Genomic DNA, 27,088 nt, shown 5'->3' with positions numbered 1-27,088 from the left:
GCCTGGGGGGGGGAAGGGACAGTAAAACAGCAAGGAAAATACAAGGGGAAGAAAATGACGACAACAACAACAACAACAACAAAAACACTGAACGCCAACTTATAAAGAAAATGAAAGGAACTAAAAATGTATTAGCTAGATCAGATGAATTTGGGTGGGGTGTGGAGGGGCAAGAGAAGGATAAAATCTGTTCAATTATTGTCCGCCTTTCAGTTGGGTCCGGCCCAGTTCGGTGACTTATTCAGACATTGCTTTAATATTATATCACGAAACCGAGCAGAGCAGGCGATCAGTGATGCGTGCTTCGACTTAAAAAGAGCTTTACACGAAATCCTGCGCGGATGATATCATGTACATCAGAGTGTCCTGCAAGTAAAACGTGGAAATCAGTGTTCAGTTTCACAAAATCCACACTGAACTGCGTAACTGGCAGGTGATTCACTCCTCCTGCGTAGAGGGCGCTAGCAAGTGTGGGGAGGTTTATATCTGGTGGCAGAAATATCTCTGCCTCAATCGCCGCTCCTCTGTTGTTTTGAAGCGGCAGCGGCGCCCAAGGATGACGCCATCACGCTGCGCGCCTCAACAAATATCTCACACACGTGGCGGTGACCGAGTTAGTTGTTTGCGCTAAATAATCAAGCAGAAAGTTCTTTTGCCTTTTCTTTTTTTTTTACTACGCTACGATTTGTTTATGCTTGAACGGAATACGGGCCTGAACACAGGATCTGTGACGGATAAAACTTAAGACCGTTCGTTTTTGCGCTTCAACTCCGCAATTCCGCCTTTGTTGCTGGCCGGCTCTGACGAAGGATGGCGGAGTACCTGCTGGATCTGCAAACCCAGCTTGACTCGTTCATGCAGGTGGTGCTCAGATCGATCGTGTACGAAGTGGCAGACGTCTTCCGAAACAGGAAGTCTGACTCCGAGAACGAGTTTCAGGACAAACTCCGCGGCGTCGCCCAGCTCCTGGTGAGGCGGGCCGTGTTTAAGATCACCCAGTGTGTGGAGGACAGTGTCGGGACTGAGATGGCGCGGCTGAAGAAGGAAAACGAGAGGCTGAAGGTGAGATTGCGGTTCTGGGAGAAGGAGCCGGGAGCAGGAGGAGATCGGGGACAGACAGATCGTGATGGACACACGCCTCCCTGGGAAGTCACCGTAGAGATAAAGGAAGAAACGGACACGGAACCGGAGCTGTCAGGTCAGTGTGGTGACTTGTATGAAGTCTGTGTGTGTGTGTGTGTTTAAAAACTTCCTCACTGGTGAGAATCCAGTGGAGGGATGCAGAGTGAGGTGGGAGAGATTTGTGTGATGTAGCGACAGGAGTCTTGACTGGAAACTGAAACTGTTATTGTCCGGTTAGGGTGCTGAAAACAACTCGTTCAGATTCAGCATCTGTTTCTCTAAATCCGACGTTATTGGGAAATATATATACGGTATAAAATATAACATTATTATAATACAAATACAATATTCGTTTAGCTATTATATTTATATGATGAATAGGTTCAAACATTCCAGTCTACCGGGGTCTATCTGTAGAAACTCCTCTGGAATATTTAGTCAGGAATATTCGTGTTTTTCTTAACCTCTCTCTCTCAGTGCAGTGTTGATGTACTGGAGTGTCCAGTCAGTGTGTCTGTATGAACCCCTCTCTCTCTCTCAGTGCAGTGTTGATGTACTGGAGTGTCCAGTCAGTGTGTCTGTATGAACCCCTCTCTCTCTCTCAGTGCAGTGTTGATGTACTGGAGTGTCCAGTCAGTGTGTCTGTATGAACCCCTCTCTCTCTCTCAGTGCAGTGTTGATGTACTGGAGTGTCCAGTCAGTGTGTCTGTATGAACCCCTCTCTCTCTCAGTGCAGTGTTGATGTACTGGAGTGTCCAGTCAGTGTGTCTGTATGAACCCCCCTCTCTCTCAGTGCAGTGTTAATGTACTGGAGTGTCCAGTCAGTGTGTCTGTATGAACCCCTCTCTCTCTCAGTGCAGTGTTAATGTACTGCAGTGTCCAGTCAGTGTGTGTCTGTATGAACCCCTCTCTCTCTCTCAGTGCAGTGTTAATGTACTGGAGTGTCCAGTCAGTGTGTCTGTATGAACCCCTCTCTCTCTCAGTGCAGTGTTAATGTACTGGAGTGTCCAGTCAGTGTGTCTGTATGATCCCCTCTCTCTCTCAGTGCAGTGTTAATGTACTGGAGTGTCCAGTCAGTGTGTCTGTATTAACCCCTCTCTCTCAGTGCAGTGTTAATGTACTGGAGTGTCCAGTCAGTCTGTCTGTATGAACCCCTCTCTCTCTCAGTGCAGTGTTAATGTACTGGAGTGTCCAGTCAGTGTGTCTATATGAACCCCTCTCTCTCTCAGTGCAGTGTTAATGTACGGGAGTGTCCAGTCAGTGTGTCTGTATTAACCCCTCTCTCTCTCAGTGCAGTGTTAATGTACTGGAGTGTCCAGTCAGTGTGTCTGTATGAACCCCTCTCTCTCTCAGTGCAGTGTTAATGTACTGGAGTGTCCAGTCAGTGTGTCTGTATGATCCCCTCTCTCTCTCAGTGCAGTGTTAATGTACTGGAGTGTCCAGTCAGTGTGTCTGTATTAACCCCTCTCTCTCAGTGCAGTGTTAATGTACTGGAGTGTCCAGTCAGTGTGTCTGTATGAACCCCTCTCTTTCTCAGTGCAGTGTTAATGTACTGGAGTGTCCAGTCAGTGTGTCTGTATGAACCCCTCTCTCTCTCTCTCAGTGCAGTGTTAATGTACTGGAGTGTCCTATCAGTGTGTCTGTATGAACCCCTCTCTCTCTCAGTGCAGTGTTAATGTACTGGAGTGTCCAGTCATTGTGTCTGTATGAACCCCTCTCTCTCTCTCAGTGCAGTGTGAATGTACTGGAGTGTCCAGTCAGTGTGTCTGTATTAACCCCTCTCTCTCTCAGTGCAGTGTTAATGTACTGGAGTGTCCAGTCAGTGTGTCTGTATGAACCCCTCGCTATCTCAGTGCAGTGTTAATGTACTGGAGTGTCCAGTCAGTGTGTCTGTATTAACCCCCCTCTCTATCTCAGTGCAGTGTTAATGTACTGGAGTGTCCAGTCAGTGTGTCTGTATTAACCCCCCTCTCTCTCTCAGTGCAGTGTTAATGTACTGGAGTGTCCAGTCAGTGTGTCTGTATTAACCCCCCTCTCTCTCTCAGTGCAGTGTTAATGTACTGGAGTGTCCACTCAGCCAGTGTGTCTGTATGAACCTCTCTCTCTCTCTCTCTCTCTCTCTCTCTCTCTCTCTCTCTCTCTCTCTCTCTCTCAGTGCAGTGTTAATGTACTGGAGTGTCCAGTCAGTGTGTCTGTATTAACCCCTCTCTCAGTGCAGTGTTAATGTACTGGAGTGTCCAGTCAGTGTGTCTGTATGAACCCCTCTCTCTCTCAGTGCAGTGTTAATGTACTGGAGTGTCCAGTCAGTGTGTCTGTATGAACCCCTCTCTCTCAGTGCAGTGTTAATGTACTGGAGTTCTCAGTCAGTGTGTCTGTATGAACCCCCCTCTCTCTCTCAGTGCAGTGTTAATGTACTGGAGTGTCCAGTCAGTGTTTCTATATGAACCCCTCTCTCTCTCAGTGCAGTGTTAATGTACGGGAGTGTCCAGTCAGTGTGTCTGTATTAACCCCTCTCTCTCAGTGCAGTGTTAATGTACTGGAGTGTCCAGTCAGTGTGTCTGTATTAACCCCTCTCTCTCTCTCAGTGCAGTGTTAATGTACTGGAGTGTCCAGTCAGTGTGTCTGTATTAACCCCTCTCTCTCTCAGTGCAGTGTTAATGTACTGGAGTGTCCAGTCAGTGTGTCTGTATTAACCCCTCTCTCTCAGTGCAGTGTTAATGTACTGGAGTGTCCAGTCAGTGTGTCTGTATGAACCCCTCTCTCTCTCAGTGTAGTGTTAATGTACTGGAGTGTCCAGTCAGTGTGTCTGTATGAACCCCTCTCTCTCTCTCAGTGCAGTGTTAATGTACTGGATTGTCCAGTCAGTGTGTCTGTATGAACCCCTCTCTCTCTCTCAGTGCAGTGTTAATGTACTGGAGTGTCCAGTCAGTGTGTCTGTATGAACCCCTCTCTCTCTCTCAGTGCAGTGTTAATGTACTGGAGTGTCCAGTCAGTGTGTCTGTATGTACCCCTCTCTCACTCAGTGCAGTGTTAATGTACTGGAGTGTCCAGTCAGTGTGTCTGTATGAACCCCTCTCTCTCTCAGTGCAGTGTTAATGTACTGGAGTGTCCAGTCAGTGTGTCTGTATGAACCCCTCTCTCTCTCAGTGCAGTGTTAATGTACTGGAGTGTCCAGTCAGTGTGTCTGTATGAACCCCTCTCTCTCAGTGCAGTGTTAATGTACTGGAGTGTCCAGTCAGTGTGTCTGTATTAACCCCTCTCTCTCTCTCAGTGCAGTGTTAATGTACTGGAGTGTCCAGTCAGTCAGTGTGTCTGTATGACCCCCTCTCTCTCTCAGTGCAGTGTTAATGTACTGGAGTGCCCTGTCAGTGTGTCTGTTTGAACCCCTCTCTCTCAGTGCAGTGTTAATGTACTGGAGTGTCCAGTCAGTGTGTCTGTATTAACCCCTCTCTCTCAGTGCAGTGTTAATGTACTGGAGTGTCCAGTCAGTGTGTCTGTATTAACCCCTCTCTCTCTCTCAGTGCAGTGCTAATGTACTGGAGTGTCCAGTCAGTCAGTGTGTCTGTATGAACCCCTCTCTCTCTCAGTGCAGTGTTAATGTACTGGAGTGTCCAGTCAGTGTGTCTGTATGAACCCCTCTCTCTCTCAGTGCAGTGTTAATGTACTGGAGTGTCCAGTCAGTGTGTCTGTATGAGCCCCCCTCTCTCTCTCAGTGCAGTGTTAATGTACTGGAGTGTCCAGTCAGTGTGTCTGTATTAACCCCTCTCTCTCTCTCAGTGCAGTGTTAATGTACTGGAGTGTCCAGTCAGTGTGTCTGTATGAACCCCTCTCTCTCTCAGTGCAGTGTTAATGTACTGGAGTGTCCAGTCAGTGTGTCTGTATGACCCCCTCTCTCTCTCAGTGCAGTGTTAATGTACTGGAGTGTCCTGTCAGTGTGTCTGTATGAACCCCTCTCTCTCAGTGCAGTGTTAATGTACTGGAGTGTCCAGTCAGTGTGTCTGTATGAACCCCTCTCTCTCTCAGTGCAGTGTTAATGTACTGGAGTGTCCAGTCAGTGTGTGTCTGTATGAACCCCTCTCTCTCTCAGTGCAGTGTTAATGTACTGGAGTGTCCAGTCAGTGTGTCTGTATGAACCCCTCTCTCTCTCAGTGCAGTGTTAATGTACTGGAGTGTCCAGTCAGTGTGTCTGTATGAACCCCTCTCTCTCTCAGTGCAGTGTTAATGTACTGGAGTGTCCAGTCAGTGTGTCTGTATGACCCCCTCTCTCTCTCAGTGCAGTGTTAATGTACTGGAGTGTCCTGTCAGTGTGTCTGTATGAGCCCCCCTCTCTCTCTCAGTGCAGTGTTAATGTACTGGAGTGTCCAGTCAGTGTGTCTGTATTAACCCCTCTCTCTCTCAGTGCAGTGTTAATGTACTGGAGTGTCCAGTCAGTGTGTCTGTATGAACCCCTCTCTCTCTCAGAGCAGTATTAATGTACTGGAGTGTTCAGTCAGTGTGTCTGTATTAACCCCTCTCTCTCAGTGCAGTGTTAATGTACTGGAGTGTCCAGTCAGTGTGTCTGTATGAACCCCTCTCTCTCTCAGTGCAGTGTTAATGTACTGGAGTGTCCAGTCAGTGTGTCTGTATGAGCCCCCCTCTCTCTCTCAGTGCAGTGTTAATGTACTGGAGTGTCCAGTCAGTGTGTCTGTATTAACCCCTCTCTCTCTCTCAGTGCAGTGTTAATATACTGGAGTGTCCAGTCAGTGTGTCTGTATTAACCCCTCTCTCTCTCAGTGCAGTGTTAATGTACTGGAGTGTCCAGTCAGTGTGTCTGTATTAACCCCTCTCTCTCTCAGTGCAGTGTTAATGTACTGGAGTGTCCAGTCAGTGTGTCTGTATTAACCTCTCTCTCTCTCAGTGCAGTGTTAATGTACTGGAGTGTCCAGTCAGTGTCCGTCATCTGTATTTCAGTAACAGGGCTGAGATACTTAGTCTATATCATAAGAGTAAAAAATGATGAGCTACTGTATTTACATCATGTTTACAGAATACATGGCTAGCTTGCTTGTTTAGTGTTTTTTATCTTTAAAAATAATTCCAATTTTTTTAACTTATTTTTAATATAATCTTGGCCAAACGCGTTTCCAGTGATTTAGGTTTCAGAGAAGCGAATAAAATCTGGAAATCATTTTAAACAGGATAAAAATGGTCAATCAGTTGACAGATATTTGCTTTTTTTTAATGTTTTCTGGCAGTCAGGGGTTTGAGGTGCAGGGGCAAGTGAATATTGGATCGTCTCTGGTGAGGCGCAGCGTATGAGGGAGTTTTAAGTCTGCTGTATTCATTGATCTTGGAGGAGAAGGAGGGTCCTGGATATGGAAGGAATTGAAAGGACGAACTCTGCTCTCGGGGTTTATCTCTTGGCGTTTTTGTGTCTGCCGCCTGCTCGGATTGTGGAGTCGAGTACCAGCGCTGTTCTCTTCCTGACCTCTTTTCGATTAGGGCACAGAGCAGAAGGTGTATGAGCCTTCGAGAGAGACAGTCGTTTCCTCTCGGTTGAGTTCACTGCTCTCTCCGGTACGGGGGTCAGGGTAGAGCCGGGGCCTATCCCAGCATGCAAGTGGCACAGTGTGGGATACGCCGGGGGGGGGCAGGACGCCAGTTCACCACAGGATATCGGTGACACCAATGGTTACAAATAGGGGGATTGTGAAATGAGAGGAACAGCCTGAAATGGCCCCGAGGGTAAATCAAGGATTAAATTAAATGACTGTATCCAGTAATTAGATTGAGAAGCACTTGAGTTTCTTTGTGCGCTGAAAAGAGTCAGAATTAAGACACACTGGGCTAACAAATAATGATAATAATAAACTATTTTATATAGCGCCTTTAAAGGTGGCTTCTCAAAGCGCTTTACAGGATGACAACAACAATAAATAAGAAGAATACACAAGATAAAACACAATTACAATATACAGAGGAGACCGTGGATGGTGGTACTAAGTAAAGCCTTTTCTGAAGAAGAGGGTTTGGAGTCTGGATTGGCCGGAGTTTAGAGAAGGTGACTCTCTGATATCCGTGGGCAGAGAGTTCCATTGCTAATAAATATTTATTAACAATGACAAAACGCACACTAAACTACACACGCACTTAACATACAACACGCACGTTAAGCAATTTATAAATAAGATGACCCAGAGACCCACCTCCTGTCTACCCAGAGAAACCTGACTGTTGCTAAGTGTTCAACTCTTAAATAGCTCCTACAAAGACCAAAAAGAAGAGATCAAGTGCCTTCTAAACTAAAAACAATGTTACCCGCAGTTACATCTCTCTCCTGCTCTCAACCCTGATGTTACCAAATTAATGGCAACTCCTTATTCTCAAAATCTTTAATAATAATAAACTTTGTTTTATATAGCGTCTTTAAAGGTGGCTCCTCAAAGCGCTTTACAGGATGACAACAACAATAAATAAGAAGAATACACAAGATAAAACACAATTACAACAATACAACAATTACAGTAGAGGAGAGCGTGGATGGTGGTACTAAGAGAAGCAGAGGGGTGAAGAATGGATCCAGTTCAGTAAAGGCTCTTCTGAAGAAGAGGGTTTGGAGTCTGGATTGGCAGGAGTTTAGAGAAGGTGACTCTCTGATATCCTTGGGCAGAGAGTTCCAGAGCTTGGGGGCATAACAGGAGAAGGCCCTGTCACCCCTAGAGTGTAGATGGGCTTGGGGGACAGTAAGGAGGGCAGAATTTGAAGAGCGGAGGTTGCGAGGTGGGGAGTAGGGCGATGATAGTTCAGACAGGTACTGAGGTGCCCAGCCACGCCGAGCCTTATGGGTGAGCAGGAGGATTTTAAAAGTCCACACGGAATTTGACTGGAAGCCAGTGCAGGGACTCCAGGATAGGAGTAATGCGATCACTTTCACTCGACCTGGTCGGGATTCTGGCTGCTGAATTTTGGACAGACTGCAGTTTGTTCAGAGTAGATACCCCCCAGCGAGTAGAACATTACAGTAGTCAATCCGAGAGAGCACAAACGTGTCGATCAGCTTTTCGGCCACAGTTAGCGATAGTGATTTCTTACCAAGGGATTCTTTACAGTGGCAATCGGAGATCTCTAGAAATTACACAATAACAGGCTATCTTAATAAGGTTCAAATACTTAGCTCCAGTCTGGTCTCTTCCAGGTGATCTGGAACAGGAAGCTCTCGCCTTCCTGCTCTCTTGTCTCCTCTGTCCTTTTTCCTTTAGGCTGTCTTCCTGGACTGCTGGTTCACCCTTAATCATTTACCCAGAATTTCATGAACTAGTGGAAACCAAGGTAAACTTTACAATTGCTTTGATCACCGAGTCTGGGGCTCCCACATCCCAGCCAGCATCCCCTGTGCTCTGCAGCTTGAAATGCAGCCAGGAGTTCAAGTTCAAGTTTATTGTCATTAGACTCATATACATGGTATATGGTATAACGAAATGCTATTTAGCTAGCTCTCGGACATAAGTAGTACAAAGAGGAAAAAAAAAACAACAACAACAATACAATTGTGTAGCAAAAGAAAGACAGGGACGACAGGCAGTGTGCAAAAAAACAACAACAACAGGCAATGTGCAAAACAACAAAAAGGTAACAGGTTATGTGCAAAAATATGCATCAGCAGAATGAAATAAAGGGATAGAAATGATGGGGAGTGAGCTTTTGACATGTATGGGAGAGGTGGATTTTCAACGTGTGTTTGGGTTTTTGGTAAGAAAGAAAGAAAGGAAGAAGGCACTGTGAGGTTCAGATCAGAGGTGAGAGGTGAGAGGTGAGAGGTGAGAGGTGAGAGGGGCTGGGAATTTAACAGTTTGATAGTGCGGGGGTAAAAACTGTCTCTGAGTCTGGTAGTCCGGGCCCGAATGCTCCGGTACCGTTTTCCAGATGGTAACGGTACCATCTGTTACCTGTTGTATCTAGATGCACGAGATTAAATTTGATAATTGTGTTGTTGTTGTTTTTTTTTAGAATCTGTGCTCTCTGCTTTCGAAAGAATCGGGTTCAGATCGTTGGTGTGTTTGGGTCTTTGGGGGAGGGGGGTCTCGAATTTTGATCGTCACGCCCGGACTGGGCCCGACCCCCCGCGTCCTGCGGTTGCCAGGGGCAACACGGGCCTTCTCCCCCCCCTCAAACATGTCGAGTTTTTCGATGAGGACCTCAACCGGTTTAATCGGACTCCCTCTTGCCCCCCCCTCCCGAAGCCTCACCGTACCTGTTTATTTAAAAAAAAGAAACTGTGTCGCTTTTGGTCTCTGTAAAGACCTTTGAGAAGCCCCCCTGAAAGGCGCTATATAAAATACTGTTCTCCGTTTCTGATGATGATGATGATTCAGTCCGCTGTTGTTGTTATTGAGTTGTGTTGGCATTCTCTTTCCTTAACGCAAGCAAATTCAAAACATCACTTTTCTCCCCTTATCCTCTCGAGTAATGTCTCGGTGGAAAGTCCGCTAAGGTCTCGTATATCTCTGGGCCTTTTTTCCCCCCCTTTAATTGGTTTAGTTTCTGAATCCCCAGCTGCGCCTCTTGCTGTGTCGGCTGGGAGCCTCTCTGTAATTGAACAGCTCTGTATCCGACTGCCTCCCTTCCTGCCTGGCTCTTCCAGTCCCGTCCCGTCACGTCCCGTCACGTCCCGTCACGTCCCGTCACGTCCCGTCACGTCCCGTCACGTCCCGTCACGTCAAGTCACGTCACGTCAAGGCCAGTCCAAAACCAAAGACATATTATAAAATCTTGACATATACTGTAGTCGGCTTGAGCATTATTGGGAGACAGACTCACTCTTCCTCAGGCTGGGACAGGAGATCACATACTGGGCTGCCAGTTCAACTCTCTCTCTCTCTCTCACAGGTGTATATCCCCACTACCTCTCTCTCTCTCTCTCTCTCTCTCTCTCTCTCTCTCTCTCTCACAGGTGTATATCCCCACTACCTCTACCTCCCTCCCTCCCCCCCCCCCCTCTCTCTCTCTCTCTCTCTCACAGGTGTATATCCCCACTACCTCTACCTCTCTCTCTCTCTCTCTCTCTCTCTCTCTCTCTCTCTCTCTCTCTCTCTCTCTCAGGTGTATATCCCCACTACCTCTACCTCTACCTCTCTCTCTCTCTCTCTCTCTCTCTCTCTCTCTCTCTCTCTCTCTCAGGTGTATATCCCCACTACCTCTACCTCTGTCAATTCAATTCAATTCAAGGTGCTTTATTAGCATGACCGATGGGTACAATCAGTGTTGCCAAAGCAAATGAAAGTAATGATATTTACATGAAACAAAACAAAAATAGAAGTAAAATAAAATCTACAGACATATTACAGACGTTTACAACAAAGACATATTATAAAATATTGCCATATTCTGTAGGCGGCTGGAGCATCATTGGGAGACAGACTCACTGTTCCTCAGGCTGGGACAGGAGATCACATACTGGGCTGCCTGATCAACTGAGTTCCCTCCTCTCTCTCTCTCTCTCTCTCTCTCTCTCTCTCTCTCTCTCTCTCTCTCTCTCTCTCTCACAGGTGTATATCCCCACTACCTCTCTCTCTCTCACAGGTGTATATCCCCACTACCTCTCTCTCTCTCTCTCTCTCTCTCTCAATTCAATTCAATTCAATTCGATGTGCTTTATTAGCATGACCGATGGGTACAATCAGTGTTGCCAAAGCAAATAAAAATAATAAAATTAACATGGAACAAAACAAAAAATAGAAGTAAAATAAAATCTACCGACATATTACAGACGTTTACAACAAAGACATATTATAAAATATTGCCATATTCTGTAGGCGGCTGGAGCATCATTGGGAGACAGACTCACTGTTCCTCAGGCTGGGACAGGAGATCACATACTGGGCTGCCTGATCAACTGAGTTCCCTCCTCTCTCTCTCTCTCTCTCTCTCTCTCTCTCTCTCTCTCTCTCTCTCAGGTGTATATCCCCACTACCTCTCAATTCAATTCAATTCGATGTGCTTTATTAGCATGACCGATGGGTACAATCAGTGTTGCCAAAGCAAATGGAAGTAATGATATTTCCATTTAACAAAACAAAAAATAAAAGTAAAATAAAATCTACAGACATTTACAATGAAGACATATTATAAAATATTGACATATACTGTAGGCGGCTGGAGCATTATTGGGAGACAGACTCACTGTTCCTCAGGCTGTGACAGGAGATCACATACTGGGCTGCCTGATCAACTGAGTTCCCTCTCTCTCTCTCTCTCTCTCTCTCTCTCTCTCTCTCTCTCTCTCTCTCTCTCTCTCTCACAGGTGTATATCCCCACTACCTCTATCTCTCTCTCTCTCTCTCTCACAGGTGTATATCCCCACTACCTCTACCTCTCTCTCTCAATTCAATTCAATTCAATTCAAGGTGCTTTATTAGCATGACCGATGGGTACAATCAGTGTTGCCAAAGCAAATGAAAGTAATGATATTTACATGAAACAAAACAAAAATAGAAGTAAAATAAAATCTACAGACATATTACAGACATTTACTCTCTCTCTCTCTCTCTCTCTCTCTCACAGGTGTATATCCCCACTACCTCTCTCTCTCTCTCTCTCTCTCTCTCTCTCTCACAGGTGTATATCCCCACTACCTCTCTCTCTCTCACAGGTGTATATCCCCACTACCTCTCTCTCTCTCTCAATTCAATTCAATTCAAGGTGCTTTATTAGCATGACCGATGGGTACAATCAGTGTTGCCAAAGCAAATGAAAGTAATGATATTTACATGAAACAAAACAAAAATAGAAGTAAAATAAAATCTACAGACATATTACAGACATTTACAACAAAGACATATTATACAATATTGACATATTCTGTAGGCGGCTGGAGCATTATTGGGAGACAGACTCACTGTTCCTCAGGCTGTGACAGGAGATCACATACTGGGCTGCCAGTTCAACTGAGTTCCCTCCTCCCTCTCCCAGTAGGATTGGGACCCGTTGTGATTCTGGCAGGTGTGGGAACTCTGGGATTAGATTTCTGAATTTCGGGAAGAATGTTTCTCTAATCCCAGAGTATCTGTCACAGTGCAGTAGGAAGTGCACCTCTGTCTCTATTTCTCCCCGCTGGCAGTGGGAGCACAGCCTGTCCTCTCTGGGCAGCCAGGTCTGCCTGTGTCGCCCAGTTTCTATGGCCAGGTTGTGGTCACTGAGCCTGTACTTCGTCAGGGTCTGTTTCTCTCTCTCTCAATTCAATTCAATTCAATGTGCTTTATTAGCATGACCGATGGGTACAATCAGTGTTGCCAAAGCAAATAAAAATAATAAAATTAACATGGAACAAAACAAAAAATAGAAGTAAAATAAAATCTACAGACATATTACAAACGTTTACAACAAAGACATAATATAAAATATTGCCATATTCTGTAGGCGGCTGGAGCATCATTGGGAGACAGACTCACTGTTCCTCAGGCTGGGACAGGAGATCACATACTGGGCTGCCTGATCAACTGAGTTCCCTCCTCTCTCTCTCTCTCTCTCTCTCTCTCTCTCTCTCTCTCTCTCTCTCTCTCTCTCTCTCTCTCTCTCTCTCTCTCTCTCTCTCTCTCTCTCTCACACACGTGTATATCCCCACTACCTCTACCTCTCAATTCAATTCAATTGAAGGTGCTTTATTAGCATGACCGATGGGTACAATCAGTGTTGCCAAAGCAAATGAAAGTGATGATATTTCCATTAAACACAACCAAAAATAGATGTAAAATAAAATCTACAGACATTTACAACGAAGACATATTATAAAATCTTGACATATTCTGTAGGCGGCTGGAGCATCATTGGGAGACAGACTCACTGTTCCTCAGGCTGGGACAGGAGATCACATACTGGGCTGCCATCTCTCTCCCTCTCTGAATTCACTGTCTAAGCCAGTCACCGCCTCTAGAGTTCGGGCGTAGGCTGCAAAGGAACAAGTAATAGGTTTATTCCCTGCATTCAGTTCCCCTGACGCACCTGAAGAAGGCTCCACGGCCGAAACGTTGTGTTTTCTTGCTTCTCTTTTTTCAGCGTGGAATAAACCTGTTACCTATTCCTTTACTGCCTCTAGAGTTCAACCTTAAATAGCAGTTGGGCTTCGACCAATCACCACGCTGTTTTCACATTTAATCCTTGACGTGGTTATTAAAAGACTTTAATAATAATAATTGCTTACACTAATATAGCGCTTTTCTGGACACTCCACTCAAAGCGCTTGACAGGTCAGGGGGAATCCCACTACCGCCACCAGTGTGCAGCCCCCACCTGGATGATGCGACGGCAGCCATAGTGCGCCAGAACGCTCCCCACAGCGCTCCCCACGCTCTCCTCTCAGTGGGGAGGAGAGCAGAGGGATGAAGCCAGTTCAGTGAGGGGGGTGATTAGGAGGCCATGATGGGTAAAGACCAGGGGGGGGAATTAGGCCAGGACACCGGGGTTACACCCCTACTCTTTTCGAGAGACGCCCTGGGATTTTTAATGACCACAGAGAGTCAGGACCTCAGTTTTCCGTCTCATCCGAAGGACGGCGCCTGTTTACAGTCCAGTGTCCCCGTCACTATACTGGGGCATTAGGACCCACATGGACCGCAGGGTGAGCGCCCCCCTTGCTGGCCCCACTAACACATCTTCCAGCAGCAACCTTAGTTTTTCCCAGGAGGTCTCCCCTCCAGGTACTGACCAGGCTCACACCTGCTGAGCCTCAGTGGGGGAGTGGGGAGTGGTGAGTTGCAGAGTGATATGGCTGCTAGCCAACCACTTTGCTGGTCAGTGCTGGTTGTCACTGTCAATAGAGGTATTTGAAGTTGTTAATTCTGACTCTTATTTTTCTGTGTACTTGTCTGCAGTGTTAATTTAGTCTCCAGTTTTTGATATAGTCTTAGCCGAGTCAACGAAAGTGTCTGTTAGTCATAGCCACCATCCAGTCATCCATTTTTAATTCAGTCTAGTCAACCCAGTTTTCACTATAATTGGTCTTAATTAGCTTAATTACAGTGATTAAAACAAAATTAGGTTAATCACATTTTAAGTATACATTTTATTATACAAATACATTAAAATAAAGGTATAATAAGTTCTAAATCGTAATAAATAATAAACTGTATGCCTAAGAAAATATTTAACACATTTTGTAAGATTTGGTCAAAAAGCACAAGGTTTTGTTGCACAGTCTAAAGACTCGAGAATTAGTCTTACTTAATTAAATTGATTAAAACCAAATGAGTTTCAGCCACAGTATTTTAATTTATGTGTAAAATAAAATGTATAAAGGCAAAATAATTACATTTTTTTTATTTATTACGATTTAGGGTATCTAAGAAAATGGGTAACACGTTTCTATAAGATTTTTCAAAAAGTTTTGGTTGGACAGTCTAAAGAGCATTGATCCCCAGAAATGTCAAATATCGGTAGAGTAGGCCATTTCTTTTTGATTAGTCATAAATCTTATTAGGAAAGATTCATACGATGTCCCTCTATAAGAAGATCTGTTTATGACATCACTGTTAATAATTCTGTACTTTCCTATAAGTTGTGTTGAAATTTATTTTTTCAAAGGACGTTTATTCAAAGTTTCAAAGCAACATTATTTGCAGTTTATTCAGTAGGGGCTTCCACCAATACTGAATTTCTAATAACTATAGGGTAATTACTGCATGAGGTACTTAAAATATCACTACAGAACAGAAAACATAATATACACATTCTTTATCTCACTGATATTATTAATAACTAGGTCTTTTGATACCATAATAATTCAGTTGAAAACCTGCCCTAGTCTAAGAGTAGTGTAAGTGTTATTCATGTTGTGCTGGTATTATGATAACATAAGTAGAGGAAGAGGTGTTAGTGGGGCCAGCAGGGGGCGCTCACCCTGCGGTCCGTGTGGGTCCTAATGCCCCAGTATAGTGACGGGGGACACTGGACTGTAAACAGGCGCCGTCCTTCGGATGAGACGTCAAACCGAGGTCCTGACTCTCTGTGGTCATTCAAAATCCCAGGGCGTTTCTCGAAAAGAGTAGGGGTGTAACCCTGGCGTCCTAGCCAAATTTCCCATGGGCCCTGACCCATCATGGCCTCCTAATAACCCCCCTCTCTGAACTGGCTTCATCCCTCTGCTCTCCTCCCCACTGAGAGCTGGTGTGTGGGGGGAGCGTTCTGGCGCACTATGGCTGCCGTTGCATCATCCAGGTGGGGCTGCACACTGGTGGCGGTAGTGGGATTCCCCATTACCTGTCAAGTGCTTTGAGCGGAGTGTCCAGAAAAGCGCTATATAAGTGTAAGCAATGATTAATTATTATTATTATAAAAGTGCAAATGGCACCCATTGCTTCTGCGTATATCACTTAGTGTTTAAAATTAAACAATGTAATTTTTCTCTGACTTCTAAGTCCATTATCATGACACATCTTTCTCACCATTTAGATTTATTTTTGCAGAAGCCGTTTGTTCTTCCAAATGATTGAATAATCAGTGTTAACTGTTGATAAAAATCAAATGTCTTAACTAAGGAATAAGATGGCACAGTTGTTGTTAGTACTCTTTTGGTATGTCTTCTCACAAATACAACAGTAGCGCCAGATGTGTCTCAGTGGCTTTCAAAATTAAAGTTATGCTTGCAGTTCTTTGAACTAGAAAGATGACTAAGCTATCCACCCATTTCTAATGGCGGTGCAGTGGTTAGCAGGTAGTGTCTTGCAGCACGGGGGCCCGAGGTTCAAATACTGGGGTACTATGTGTGGAGTTTGCATGTTCTCTCTGTGATCCGTAGGATTTCTGCAGGTGACATGATTAATTGGCTTATGGGGATACCGATCCTGGTGTGAGTGTGTGATTGTGTCCGTTTGTCTGCCCTGCGATGGACTGGGGCCATGTCCAGGGTGTCTTGTGTTTGTGGCATGCTGGGATAGATTCCAGCTTGTCTGTACTGGATAAAGAGATTAGCAAATGGGTGGAATTCAGTGGATTTTCTGTTTTTAAAGGGAGCAGAACGAACTAAGAGAGGTTTTTTTTTTTCCTAGAATTCATAAACGCACATCCTGTTCACTGGGGGTAATTCAATCCACACTGAGCTATCTCCAGATCTGTTCAGCATTTGACAGGCAGAATCCTGACCGGGTCGCTAGCAAGCAAGCACATTACCCCCGTCTTCAAGTCCTTGCACTGGCTTCCTGTCGGGTTTCGAGTCCACCTCAACATCCTCATCCTCATTCAGGACCTGCCTGGTTTATTATCGATCTGTTCCCCACCTTGCAACCTCTGTTCGTCTGACTCTGGTCTTCGAGATCATCTACCTTCTGTGGGGGACACGGGCCCCTTCTCTAGCTGCACCCCAGAGCTCTGAATTGGTGTCCCCAGGGATATCAGAGTCACCCACCCTGAGTGCATGTAAATCTAACCTCAGAACCTTTCTTTTCAGAAGACATAGAGTCTGTATCTGCTTCGTTTTCCAATTTCGGTGGCACGTCTAACTGCTTGTCTTTCTTCCATCTACTTTGTAATTTGTGGTCCTTATAACTGTTTTTGTAAGCATTGCACCGGGTGGAGTGGTGGCTCTGTGGCTCAGGATCTGCGCCTGTGGCTGGAAGGGTTTGCCGGTTCAAATCCCGCAGCCGGCTGTGGAATCCTACTCCGTTGGGCCCCTGAACGAGGCCCTTCACCCCAACTGCTCCAGGGGCGCTGTACAATGGCTGACCCTGCGCTCTGACCCCCCCAGCTTCTCTCTCTCCCTGTCTGTGTGTCTCATGGAGAGCCAGCTGGGGTCTGCGACAAGACCAGTTCCTCCTGCCAGAAATTGTATAGGGCTAATAAAGTGAGCTTATCTCTTTACACCTAGTGTATTGCTTTGAGATGCTAATTTTAAAGGTGCTATATAAAATAACAAAAAAAACGTTATTGTTATAGAGAAACATGATCAGGTTTTCCCTGGTTCAGAAACAAAGATCTAAAGTCAACTGTTTTTTCTCTCTGATCTCACTCTCTGTGCCAAAGGGCTTTGCATACTAATCCGATCAATCTGACTACCTATTTCATGTGCTTTCTCTATCCTGCTAGATTTATACTGATTCTGAAAATCTCCTTCTCGAAGTGAGTTATTTCACTGTTGACATCTTGCAGCCAAATATGCACTGAGCTCAACCTGACAGCTGCCGAGTCCTGAGTTCATCCTGCTACCAGCATTGCATTAAAAATCTTTAGATTATGTCTTTATGTGGTTCCATTAGTGACGAAGGCTAAATTACTTTGTGGGGGGTGGGGGAATGTCTCTGTGTTGCTTGGGAAAAATGTTTTTATGTGTTGCAAAAAAAAAAAAGAGAACTGACGTGCTTTAACAAAATATATTTCTAAATCCTTTATAATAACATCACTTTATTAACCCTTGACAATTTCCTGCAGGAGGACTTTGTCTTTTCGCAGACCCCAGCTGGCTCTCCATGAGACACACAGACAGGGAGAGAGAGAAGCTGGGGGGTCAGGGCGCAGGGTCAGCCGTTGTACAGCACCCCTGGAGCAGTTGGGGTGAAGGGCCTCGTTCAGGGGCCCAACGGAGTAGGATTCCTCTGCCGGCTGTGGGATTTGAACTGGCAAACCCTTCCAGCCACAGGCGCAGATCCTGAGCCGCAGAGCCACCGGCTCCCCGCCTAATCTTTACCCTGGCAATCTACCCGAATGCTCAACTAATTGAGAAGCCTTTCATGAAACCATGTTTGCTATTAATTCATACAGGGCTCTCTGACCGAATTGCTCTGTTTGTCCTGTGAGCTGAATTTCTGGCTCTCTATCCTTTCAAGCCTTCATACTCTTCAAACTGCCAGAAATGCACCTGATCATTCAAGATCCTCAATCTCTGCCCAAACTGCTTCAGCTTCTCATGTTCTTTTGTAACACACAGCTTTCTGTGATTTTTTTTTTGGTATACCCAAGCTTTTGCAATTGTAGTTTCACTTTTTTCTGTACGTCTCTCTCACCCACTGCGATTCAGACACAGAACTGTTAAAATGATTAAAGCCAGCAGCCATATCACCCTGCGACTCACAGCTGGCAGCCCCCCCCCCCCCCCCCACTGGAGCTCAGCAGGTGTGAGCCTGACCAGTACCTGGAGGGGAGACCTCCTGGGAAAAACTAAGGTTGCTGCTGGAAGAGGTGTTAGTGGGGCCAGCAGGGGGCGCTCTCACCCTGCGGTCCATGTGGGTCCTAATGCCCCAGTATAGTGACGGGGGACACTGGACTGTAAACAGGCGCCGTCCTTCGGATGAGACGTAAAACCGAGGTCCTGACTCTCTGTGGTCATTAAAAATCCCAGGGCGTTTCTCGAAAAGAGTAGGGGTGTCACCCCGGCGTCCTGGCCAAATTTCCCCCTGGCCCTTACCAATCATGGCCTCCTAATAACCCCCCTCTCTGAACTGGCTCCATCACTCTGCTCTCCTCCCCACTGAGAGCTGGTGTGTGGGGGGAGCGTTCTGGCGCACTATGGCTGCCGTCGCATCATCCAGGTGGGGGCTGCACACTGGTGGCGGTAGTGGGATTCCCCCTGACCTGTAAAGCGCTTTGAGTGGAGTGTCCAGGAAAGCGCTATATAAGTGTAAACAATTATTATTATTATTATTATTATTATTATTATTATTATTAAAGATGGCGACAAGTCAGGCACCCAGTGGGAAGGGGGGGAGGGTCGTCTTCCCAACTCCATAACTAAAATGTCAAGTAGGAGTGGCTTAAGCGACTTAGTCGTGTAACTGACAGTTTGAAGTAGACGATCGTGTAACTTCTGCTGTGTTGCTGATAAGATAAGCTTTCGAACCTTGGCCCCAAAGTCACGTGACTCGAGTTTTTGCCCTGTTTTGTTGGTAAGGATCACGGGCACCGTCACGTTAACAGGAATGTGTAGTTTGTGAACTGGGCTCTCTTCGCATTTGGCCAGGGCTGTAGAGAGAGAGAGAGAGCACCAGAACTTTTCAGTGCAGTCATCTCTGCTTTAACCTTATAAGAGAATTTCGACCTCGAATGGTTGCAGGCAGATTTTTTTTACTCTTCTGAAAAAAATGAGACGGATGATGCCTGCACGTGCTATGAGATGCTGGTGCTCCAAACCATTTTCTTGGCTAGCTAAACACCCCGCCACCTACCCAAGCTACATGCGATTAAAGAACATTCTTTTCTACTGGTTATTACATGCTGTGAAATGTACAGTACACGGGGGGGGGAAGCATTTCCCAGAGTGACTGTAACATTTTGAAAATCGAATCAGATCGCATTTCTGACAGAGCACCGCTTTGAAGCTGAAATGCAGCACGTGTAAGAGTGTTCGACATGCTCTCGTTTTAAAAGCACAACTTAGCTCTCGCACAATGATCTCTATCCAAGACAAGACACTTGTCATTTCAATTCAATTCAATTTATTTTTATATGGCGCCTTTCACAACAAGGTTGCCCCAAGGCGCTTAACAACGCATGCGACCCTACATATACAGCACAGAAACTGACCGCAGACCCTACATGTGAATACAGCACAGAAAAGACCAGAAGACGACGGAGGAGAGGCACCAAAAACTCCTTAGTAAGGAGGAAAGAAACCTCTGGGGGTCCAAGGTCAACTGGCTGCCCAACCCCTTTGGGCATGCTAACATTATACAATTAAAAAAGGATTAAGGATTAGGCTATCCATCCATCCATCATGTCTTCTGTGTGTCAGTACTCCATGCAGATCGCTGTAGACCAGTGAATTCCCCCTAAACGATAGCCATATCCACGATGTGTCCCCCTTGGATCCATGGCAGTGATGGAGCTTCCAACTCAGATGGTGCCCAGCACAGACATGTGGGGAGGAGAATAGGAGAGTTTGGTCAGAACAGATGTATCTAACTGGTGGGCCAACACAGAGACGCACAATGGCATTTGCAGCAGGCTATGATGGAAGGTGTGAGTAGGCTAGGCTGAAGTAATAGATCTTCAATCTGGATTTGAATGCTGAGATTGACTCGGCATCCTGAATATGGGGTGGGAGACCGTTCTTTAAGCTAGGGGCCCTGTAACTAAAGGCTGTATCGCCAACTGTTATTTTATGAATGCGTGGAATATGAAGGAGACCTGCATTCTGTGATCTAAGCAGGCGACGTGGATGGTCAACATTAATAAGTTCCATTAATAAGATGGAAGTTCCATTAGATGGAACTAATCAGCTCCTGAACGACAGCTGCCTGACCTCTGAGAGCCTTGTAAGTAGAAGGATTTTGACGTCCGCCCTGTACCCGACAGGAAGCCAATGAAGAGAGCTAAGAATAAGAGTTATATGGTCGTACTTTCTGGTCTTAGTAACAATTCCAGATGCTGCATTCTGAATTCGCTGTGAGGTGTTGGAAGAGTGCTTTTTTGGGTGCTCCCTGATAGTAGGGCATTGCAGTAGTCTAACCTGCTGTATACAAGAGCATGTACTAATTTCTCTGTCTTGACTGGAGAGAAACTGCCTTAGTTTTGCAATCTTTCTTAACTGTAGGAAGCGTGTTTTCGATACCGTTTTAACATGACAGTTAAATGAGAGGCTTGTGTCTAATCTAGGTTATGTCTTTAAATCCTCTGAGTTAGGTGCTGAGGTTAGAGTAGTCCTATCAGTATTGTTTCCTCCTAATTTCCTAATATGCAAGCTGTAAGCCGTTAATTCCTGCTTAGTTTTCTAGTTAAATTTGGTGACTAGCTGCAATGCAAACAAGGGATCTTAATGCCAGTGTCTGGGTGCTGTAGCTCGGATGGTGCTTCAGATGTACTGTAGATTTCAACTCATAATGTGGCTGTGCGACAGAGGGATCTCTGTCACCGTCCGCAGACAGTACGTTACAAGACACTCACTATCCGTCTTGAGGGGCTGGGGCTAGCAGCTTCCTAATTTCAGACACGCAATACCTTATCCCCTCTTATTTCAAAGTCCGTTTCTGTTACCTGAAGAGACGCAGACACAAACTCTGTTTCTCTTTCTTTGTGCTCATCTGTGCGAGAGAGCGCTCTGTCTGTCTGTCTGTCTGTCTCTTCCGCGTTGCTGTCCGACTTCCTGGTATGGTGGCCTCTTGGGTCCAAACCCGATACCCCTTTTCAGCTTGGCTTTATAATGTCAACGTGGAGTGATCTTCCGGTCAAGGAAGTACCATTTTTACAGGAGGTTAAAAATAAGTGAAATGTATTCAGGCTTGGTGTTTTTTTTTTACATTCTGTTTATACTATTCTTTCAAAGAAAGAAGGAATTCCCATGGTAGGGAAATTCGTTTATCTGGGGCGAAATGCAGCTCCATAATTTTGTAACAGTGGTACAGTCCAAAGGGGCAGGGCTATATGGTACCTATTTAGGAAGGGGGGGAGAGATCTAACGGGGTTTTAGTCTTGCTATCGCTACAGTGTGGCGCTGATAGGACCTAAGTGTGCTAGAACTGTTTTTTTTTTTTGTGTGTGTAGTAGTTCAACTTTTTTTGTTTTGCTATATATAAATTGTGGGGAGCATTGTCATAATATACCATCATCTTTGCACCTAAGTGCAATTGTGGCTGAGCCATCACTTAGTTTTTAAAGGACTCACATGGGCACCCCTCCTGCCCTCCCTATGACAGGCTGAGTTCTGTCGATCTTCAGTAATGTTGTACAAGAGTTTTTGGGTTTTTTTTGGTTTAATTATCCACTAAATTCTGCCAGATCTTTTTCTTCCAGCTGAAAGCACGGAGAACCACAAGCGCGTCTTTCTTCTCTAAAAGTTTTTTGTTGTCTTGGATCTGGTTAGCCTAGTGTCTACATCTCATTGTGCCAGACGGTAAGAGTCCCTGACGTGAGCTGTTGAAAAGACCGTCCAGAAATGGGAGACAGTTGGAAAAACAGAAAAAGATGGAAAGTGGCACATCCTGATATCAGCGATTTGTACACATTCGTAGCCTTTAGGCAGTGCACAGTTCACACCCAGCCTCAGACTTAGGATTGTACCCATTACAGCCAGCCTGCTATCTGCCAAAGTAAATACACGGATAGTGAATCTCATGTTGCAAAATTAATTTCACTGTGAGTTTTAATCCAGTAGGTCATTTCTGGGGCGGAACGGTGGCACTGTGGCTAAGGATCTGCGCCTGTGGCTGGAAGGTTGCCGGTTCAAATCCTGCAGTGGGCAGAGGAATCCTACTCTGTTGGGCCATTAACCCCAGCTGCTCCAGGGGTGCTGTACAATGGCTGATCCTGTGCTCTGACCCCAGGCTCCTCTCTCCCTCTCTGTGTGTCTCATGGAGAGCAAGCTGGGGTCTGTGCAAAGACAAATTCCTAATGCAATAAATTGTGAAGGGTTAATAAAGTGATGTTATTATTATTACTATTATTTTGTCTCATCTTAGTGCACTGAAGCAGAAATGCAAAGCAATCAAGTCCTTGTCATTATCGTTGTGGACTATTTTGGTGTTTGCTGACAAAACATTCCGTCGTCATTTTTGTCGACTAAATTAACACCTTATGAAAGGATCAAGTGAACATTGGGCTGCTTTAGTATTCTGTGGTGGTCTGTCTAGATGCTAAAAATCCCTATATCTTAAAGTTTGTGTTCTTGTATCTCTGCAGTGTTTTTTGCTTTTTAAATTCTGCTTTCATCCCATGTTAAAGGTCTTGTTCTCCTGTCCTGTGTTTTTCAGGGTCAGAGGCCAGCGCTCTCCCTGACTCTGGGGACAGGGCTCCTCTTGAACAGCAGCACAGCGAGGAGGAGGAGGAGGGGGGCTCCCGTCTGATGCAGGAGACAGAGCTCGCCGCCGCACAAGGGAAAGAGACCCTCGGTGAGCAGCAGCACACAGAGAGCAGACAGTGTGTGGAGGATCTGGATTCTGTGCCCGTGATGAAGACAGAGCCTGAGAGAGAGAGACACCTGGGCTCTTAGTATCTTATTATTTTATAGAAAAGATTACCAATCTGGACCCATACAATATTATGAACTGGGCTCTGTCACTTTACAAGAGCACAGCGAAGAACTGGATGTTCTTACAGAGCACAGAGCATTTAATCTCACAGGGAGACATCTGGGCTCTTAGTATCTGATGATTTTAGAGAGAAGATTAATCTGTACACTAACAATATTACAGAACGTTGTAATGCACTGGGGTCTGTAGCTGTCCATGTGCACAAAGAAGAACTGGGTGAGTTTAATCATACAGAGCAGGACATGGATCCCCAGTTGACTGACCCTGCAGAGCAGCAGACTGCTGTACCTGGTGAAGAGAACAGTACTGAGTCACAGCACCCAGAGGAGAGTCAGGAGAGAGAGGAGCAACAGCAGCACCTACAGGGCTTGATGATAATTAGGCCTTCTTCTGTTCAAGTGGACAGACTGTCATTGCGGAGTCTCAAACAATCATACGACCCCTTAGTATCTGATGACTTCACACGCAGGTTTAATAATCTGGTTACTGAGAAAATTATTGAATTTAATTAACTTGAGTGTGTGTCTGTTCTTGGGCACGGAGAGGAACAACTGAATGAGCTGGATGGTTTTTGTCTTTCAGAGCTGGAGAAGGAGCCCCAGATGATTCACACTTCTGTGCAGTACACTGAGGGACACGATGGAGAGAATCAGTCGAGGCCCTGCTCAGATGGAGTGGACATACTGCCATTCTGGCAAAGACAGGAGCAGCCTTTCTGTCAGTCTAGCATTTCACAATCCTACCAGCACCTACAGACAGAAGACAGACCTTTCATCTGCAGTCAGTGCGGGAAGAGTTTTAGTCAGTTACACCACTTAAGAAGACACCTGCGCATTCACACAGGAGAGAGACCCTTCAGCTGTGATCAGTGCGGGAAGGGTTTTAGAGATGCAAGTGCCTTAAGAGCCCACCAGCGCATTCACACAGGAGAGAAACCCTTCAGCTGTAATCAGTGCGGGAAGAGTTTTAGTGACCCAAGTGCCTTAAAAGCCCACCAGCGCATTCACACGGGAGAGAGACCGTTCAGCTGCAGTCAGTGTGGAAGGAGCTTTACTCATCTAGGCACCTTAAAAACACACCAGCGCATTCACTCGGGAGAGAAACCATTCAACTGCAGTCAGTGTGGGAAGAGTTTTACTTTTGTATACCATTTAAGAAGACATCAGCGCATACACACAGGCGAGAGACCGTTCAGCTGCAGTCAGTGTGGGAAGAGTTTTAGTGACGCAAGTAACTTAAAAGCCCACCAGCGCATTCACACAGGAGAGAGACCGTTCAGCTGCAGTCAGTGTGGGAAGAGTTTTAGCCAGTCCCACTTCTTGAAAAGACACCAGCGCATTCACACAGGAGAGAAACCATTCAGCTGCAGTCAGTGTGGGAAGAGTTTTAGTCTGCTATGTAACTTGAGATCTCACCAGCGCGTTCACACAGGAGAGAGACCGTTCTACTGCAGTCAGTGTGGGAAGAGTTTTAGCGACCCAAGTACCTTAAGAGATCACCTGCGCATTCACACAGGAGAGAGACCGTTCATTTGCAGTCAGTGTGGGAAGAATTTTAGTCAGTCAAGTACCTTAAGGGCTCATGAGCGCATTCACACAAGAGAGAAACCATTCAGCTGCAGTGAGTGTGGGAAGAGTTTTAGTCAGTCATACCCCTTAAAACAACACCAGCGCCTTCACACAGGAGATAAACCATTTAGCAGCAGTTAGTGTGGGAAGAGCTCACCAGCACATTCACACAGGAGATCATTCAGCTAAAGTCACTGTGGGGGAGGAGTTTTATCCAGTCAGGCGATTTGAAAACACACCAATTTAGTCACCAGTTTTTGATTTATTCATAGACTTAGTCAAGTCCACTAAAATGTCTTTTAGTTCACGTTGGTAGCTGCGTCAGCATGTGACATCCGAAGAAGGCTCCGCAGCTGAAACGTTTCTTTTCTTCTCTTTTCAGCATGGAACAAACCTTTACTTGTTCCCAGAATGTCTATTAGTCATAGTCACTTTGTAGCCGCCCACTTTTAAGTGAGTCTAGTCAACTAAATTTACAGTAAAACGTGTAGCGTTTTTAGTTTTATTCCATTTTAAAATTAATTAAGTCTGAAGTATTTTTTATAGTCTTTATATTCCTATATAGTCTTGGAATGTTAGGTTTTGTTAGCCCTGTGTAAGCTACAATTAAGACTGTTCTCATTGGATAGGCTTGTAATGGTGTAACAGCTTCTAACTTACCATGTTGAGCAAGAAATGCGATTAAAACAGATCCTTAACTGTCACTCTTAAGAAAAAACAAGGTCACACATCTGATTAAATTCTCCCAAAACGTTCAAAGTCTTTGTTGCACAATCTTATGTGTGTCTATCCCCAGAGAGGACAAATATCAAATGCAATAAATGGTAAATCATAAAGAATAAGATATTGTATGAATCTTTTTTTACTAAGAAAATCTATTTTGGCACCATTACTAATAATTCCATATTTTTATGTTTTTTAATTTTTTTTTTAAAACCAGACAGGACAAGCTATATATATATATGCTTTAACAGCCACATAAACTAAATGTAATTAAATGTTATTTTCTGATTATTGCATGCCTTGAAATGAACTGTACACAAAGGCATTTTACAGACTCACTGTTACTTTAAAAAAAAATGGAACAAAACCAACTTTTTATTCACATGTTATTTCTGACAGAGCTCTATTATGAAGCGGTAATGCAGCACGCGCACAGCGTGTATCACTAACTTCGCATTTTCAAAGAGTAAACTTGCACGTTCATCTCTAGCCAAGACATCGCGAAGAATTTCCCAATGTGCAAACTGCAAAATATGGTTTATTTGAGCTTCTTTTGCATTTGTTGACTAGCTACAGTATAAACAAAATGGGTGTCTTATCAGTGCAACGGTGTCTGGGGGCTGTGATTCAAATTTGTTGTCGTTTTTTAACTAGTAATGAGAGCCCATTATGTTTCTTTGTCTTCAGTGATTATAAGAGCTTCCTCACATGCTCGTCATGCATGAGGTACTGCCCGACCCCTGGTCAGGTGGAACGGTGGCGCCTGTGGCTGGAAGGGTTGCCGGTTCAAATCCTGTGGCCCACAGAGGAGCTGCTCCTGCTGCTGCTTCCCCATGTCGTGTTTCTTTAAGCACCGCCGAAAGTGGCAGTGCAGGCTGTGCCTTATGCCGACTCCGCAGTCCAAGGAATGGGAAGAAACGCACGATGGGTTCTTGGGTCCTGTCGACATTCAGAGCTAGATTGGTGTCTGGTGAGCTGGTCCACCTCACTCCTGACTCATCACTGTTGCCAACAGCCCAATAACTGGGGGCGGAGCAGTGGCTCTGGGGCTCAGGATCTGCGCCTGTGGCTGGAAGGGTTTGCCGGTTCAAATCCCGCGGCCGGCAGAGGAATCCTACTCCGTTGGGGCCCCTGAGCTTCATCCCAGCTGCTCCAGGGGCGCCGTATAAATGGCCGACCCTGCACTCTGACCCCCAGCTTCTCTCTCTCCCTGTCTGTGTGGCTCATGGAGAGCCAGCTGGGGGCTGCGCAAAAGACAAATTCCTCCTGCAAGATGGCCAATAAGGTGATCTCTCTCCTAGATCTTCTTCCAGGTGAAAGCAAGGAGGACTACAAGTAATTCATTGCATGCTGTGACTTCTCTTTTTCTAATCAAGGTGCTCTCCTTTAAAATCTAATTACTACAACCACAGCATGCCAGACTGAAAGTAAATGGCCAAAGGTGAACCTCAGGTGACTCAATTAATTTCAGTCTGAGTCAAACATAGTCGAGCGTAATTTTGTCTCCTCTTAATTTACGGAAAAAAAATCAAAAAGCAATTTAGTCCTGGTCATTTTTGTGAATGTTTTCTCCTCATTGACTAGAAAACAGAGAAACAATTTACCGACAAACATTATCGCCAAAGAAATTAACACTGATGGACTAGAGTTCCTACCCAATTTTGGTTGCTGCTGGGAGAGGTGTTAGTGGGGCCAGCAGGGGGCGCTCACCCTGCAGCCCATGTGGGTCCTAATGCCCCAGTATAGTGACGGGGG

General features: G+C 45.4%; 1 protein-coding gene across 1 annotated transcript; it reads left to right on the top strand.

Moving 5' to 3' along the window:
• The first annotated feature begins 705 nt into the window (after positions 1–705).
• On the top strand, positions 706–26,868 carry LOC148813354 (uncharacterized). Its single transcript, XM_088908323.1, has 3 exons — positions 706–1,198; positions 22,764–22,901; positions 23,625–26,868. Exons 1-3 carry the CDS (start codon positions 811–813, stop codon positions 24,749–24,751), a joined length of 1,653 nt encoding a protein of 550 aa, XP_088764449.1. The 5' UTR covers positions 706–810; the 3' UTR covers positions 24,752–26,868.
• Positions 26,869–27,088: the final 220 nt, after the last annotated feature.

This window comes from Atractosteus spatula (assembly GCF_055471065.1).
Source record: "Atractosteus spatula isolate fAtrSpa1 chromosome 10 unlocalized genomic scaffold, fAtrSpa1.hap1 SUPER_10_unloc_1, whole genome shotgun sequence".
Taxonomy (NCBI): domain Eukaryota; kingdom Metazoa; phylum Chordata; class Actinopteri; order Semionotiformes; family Lepisosteidae; genus Atractosteus; species Atractosteus spatula.
This window is presented reverse-complemented; position numbering and strand designations above follow the sequence as displayed.

Coding starts and splice junctions, on each gene's coding strand:
- LOC148813354 (XM_088908323.1), top strand. CDS start 811: ATGGCGGAGTACCTGCTGGATCTGCAAACCCAGCTTGACTCGTTCATG. Junction 1,199..22,763: donor CACGGAACCGGAGCTGTCAG/GTCAGTGTGGTG, acceptor TGTGTTTTTCAG/GGTCAGAGGCCAGCGCTCTC. Junction 22,902..23,624: donor ACAAGGGAAAGAGACCCTCG/GTGAGCAGCAGC, acceptor TTTGTCTTTCAG/AGCTGGAGAAGGAGCCCCAG.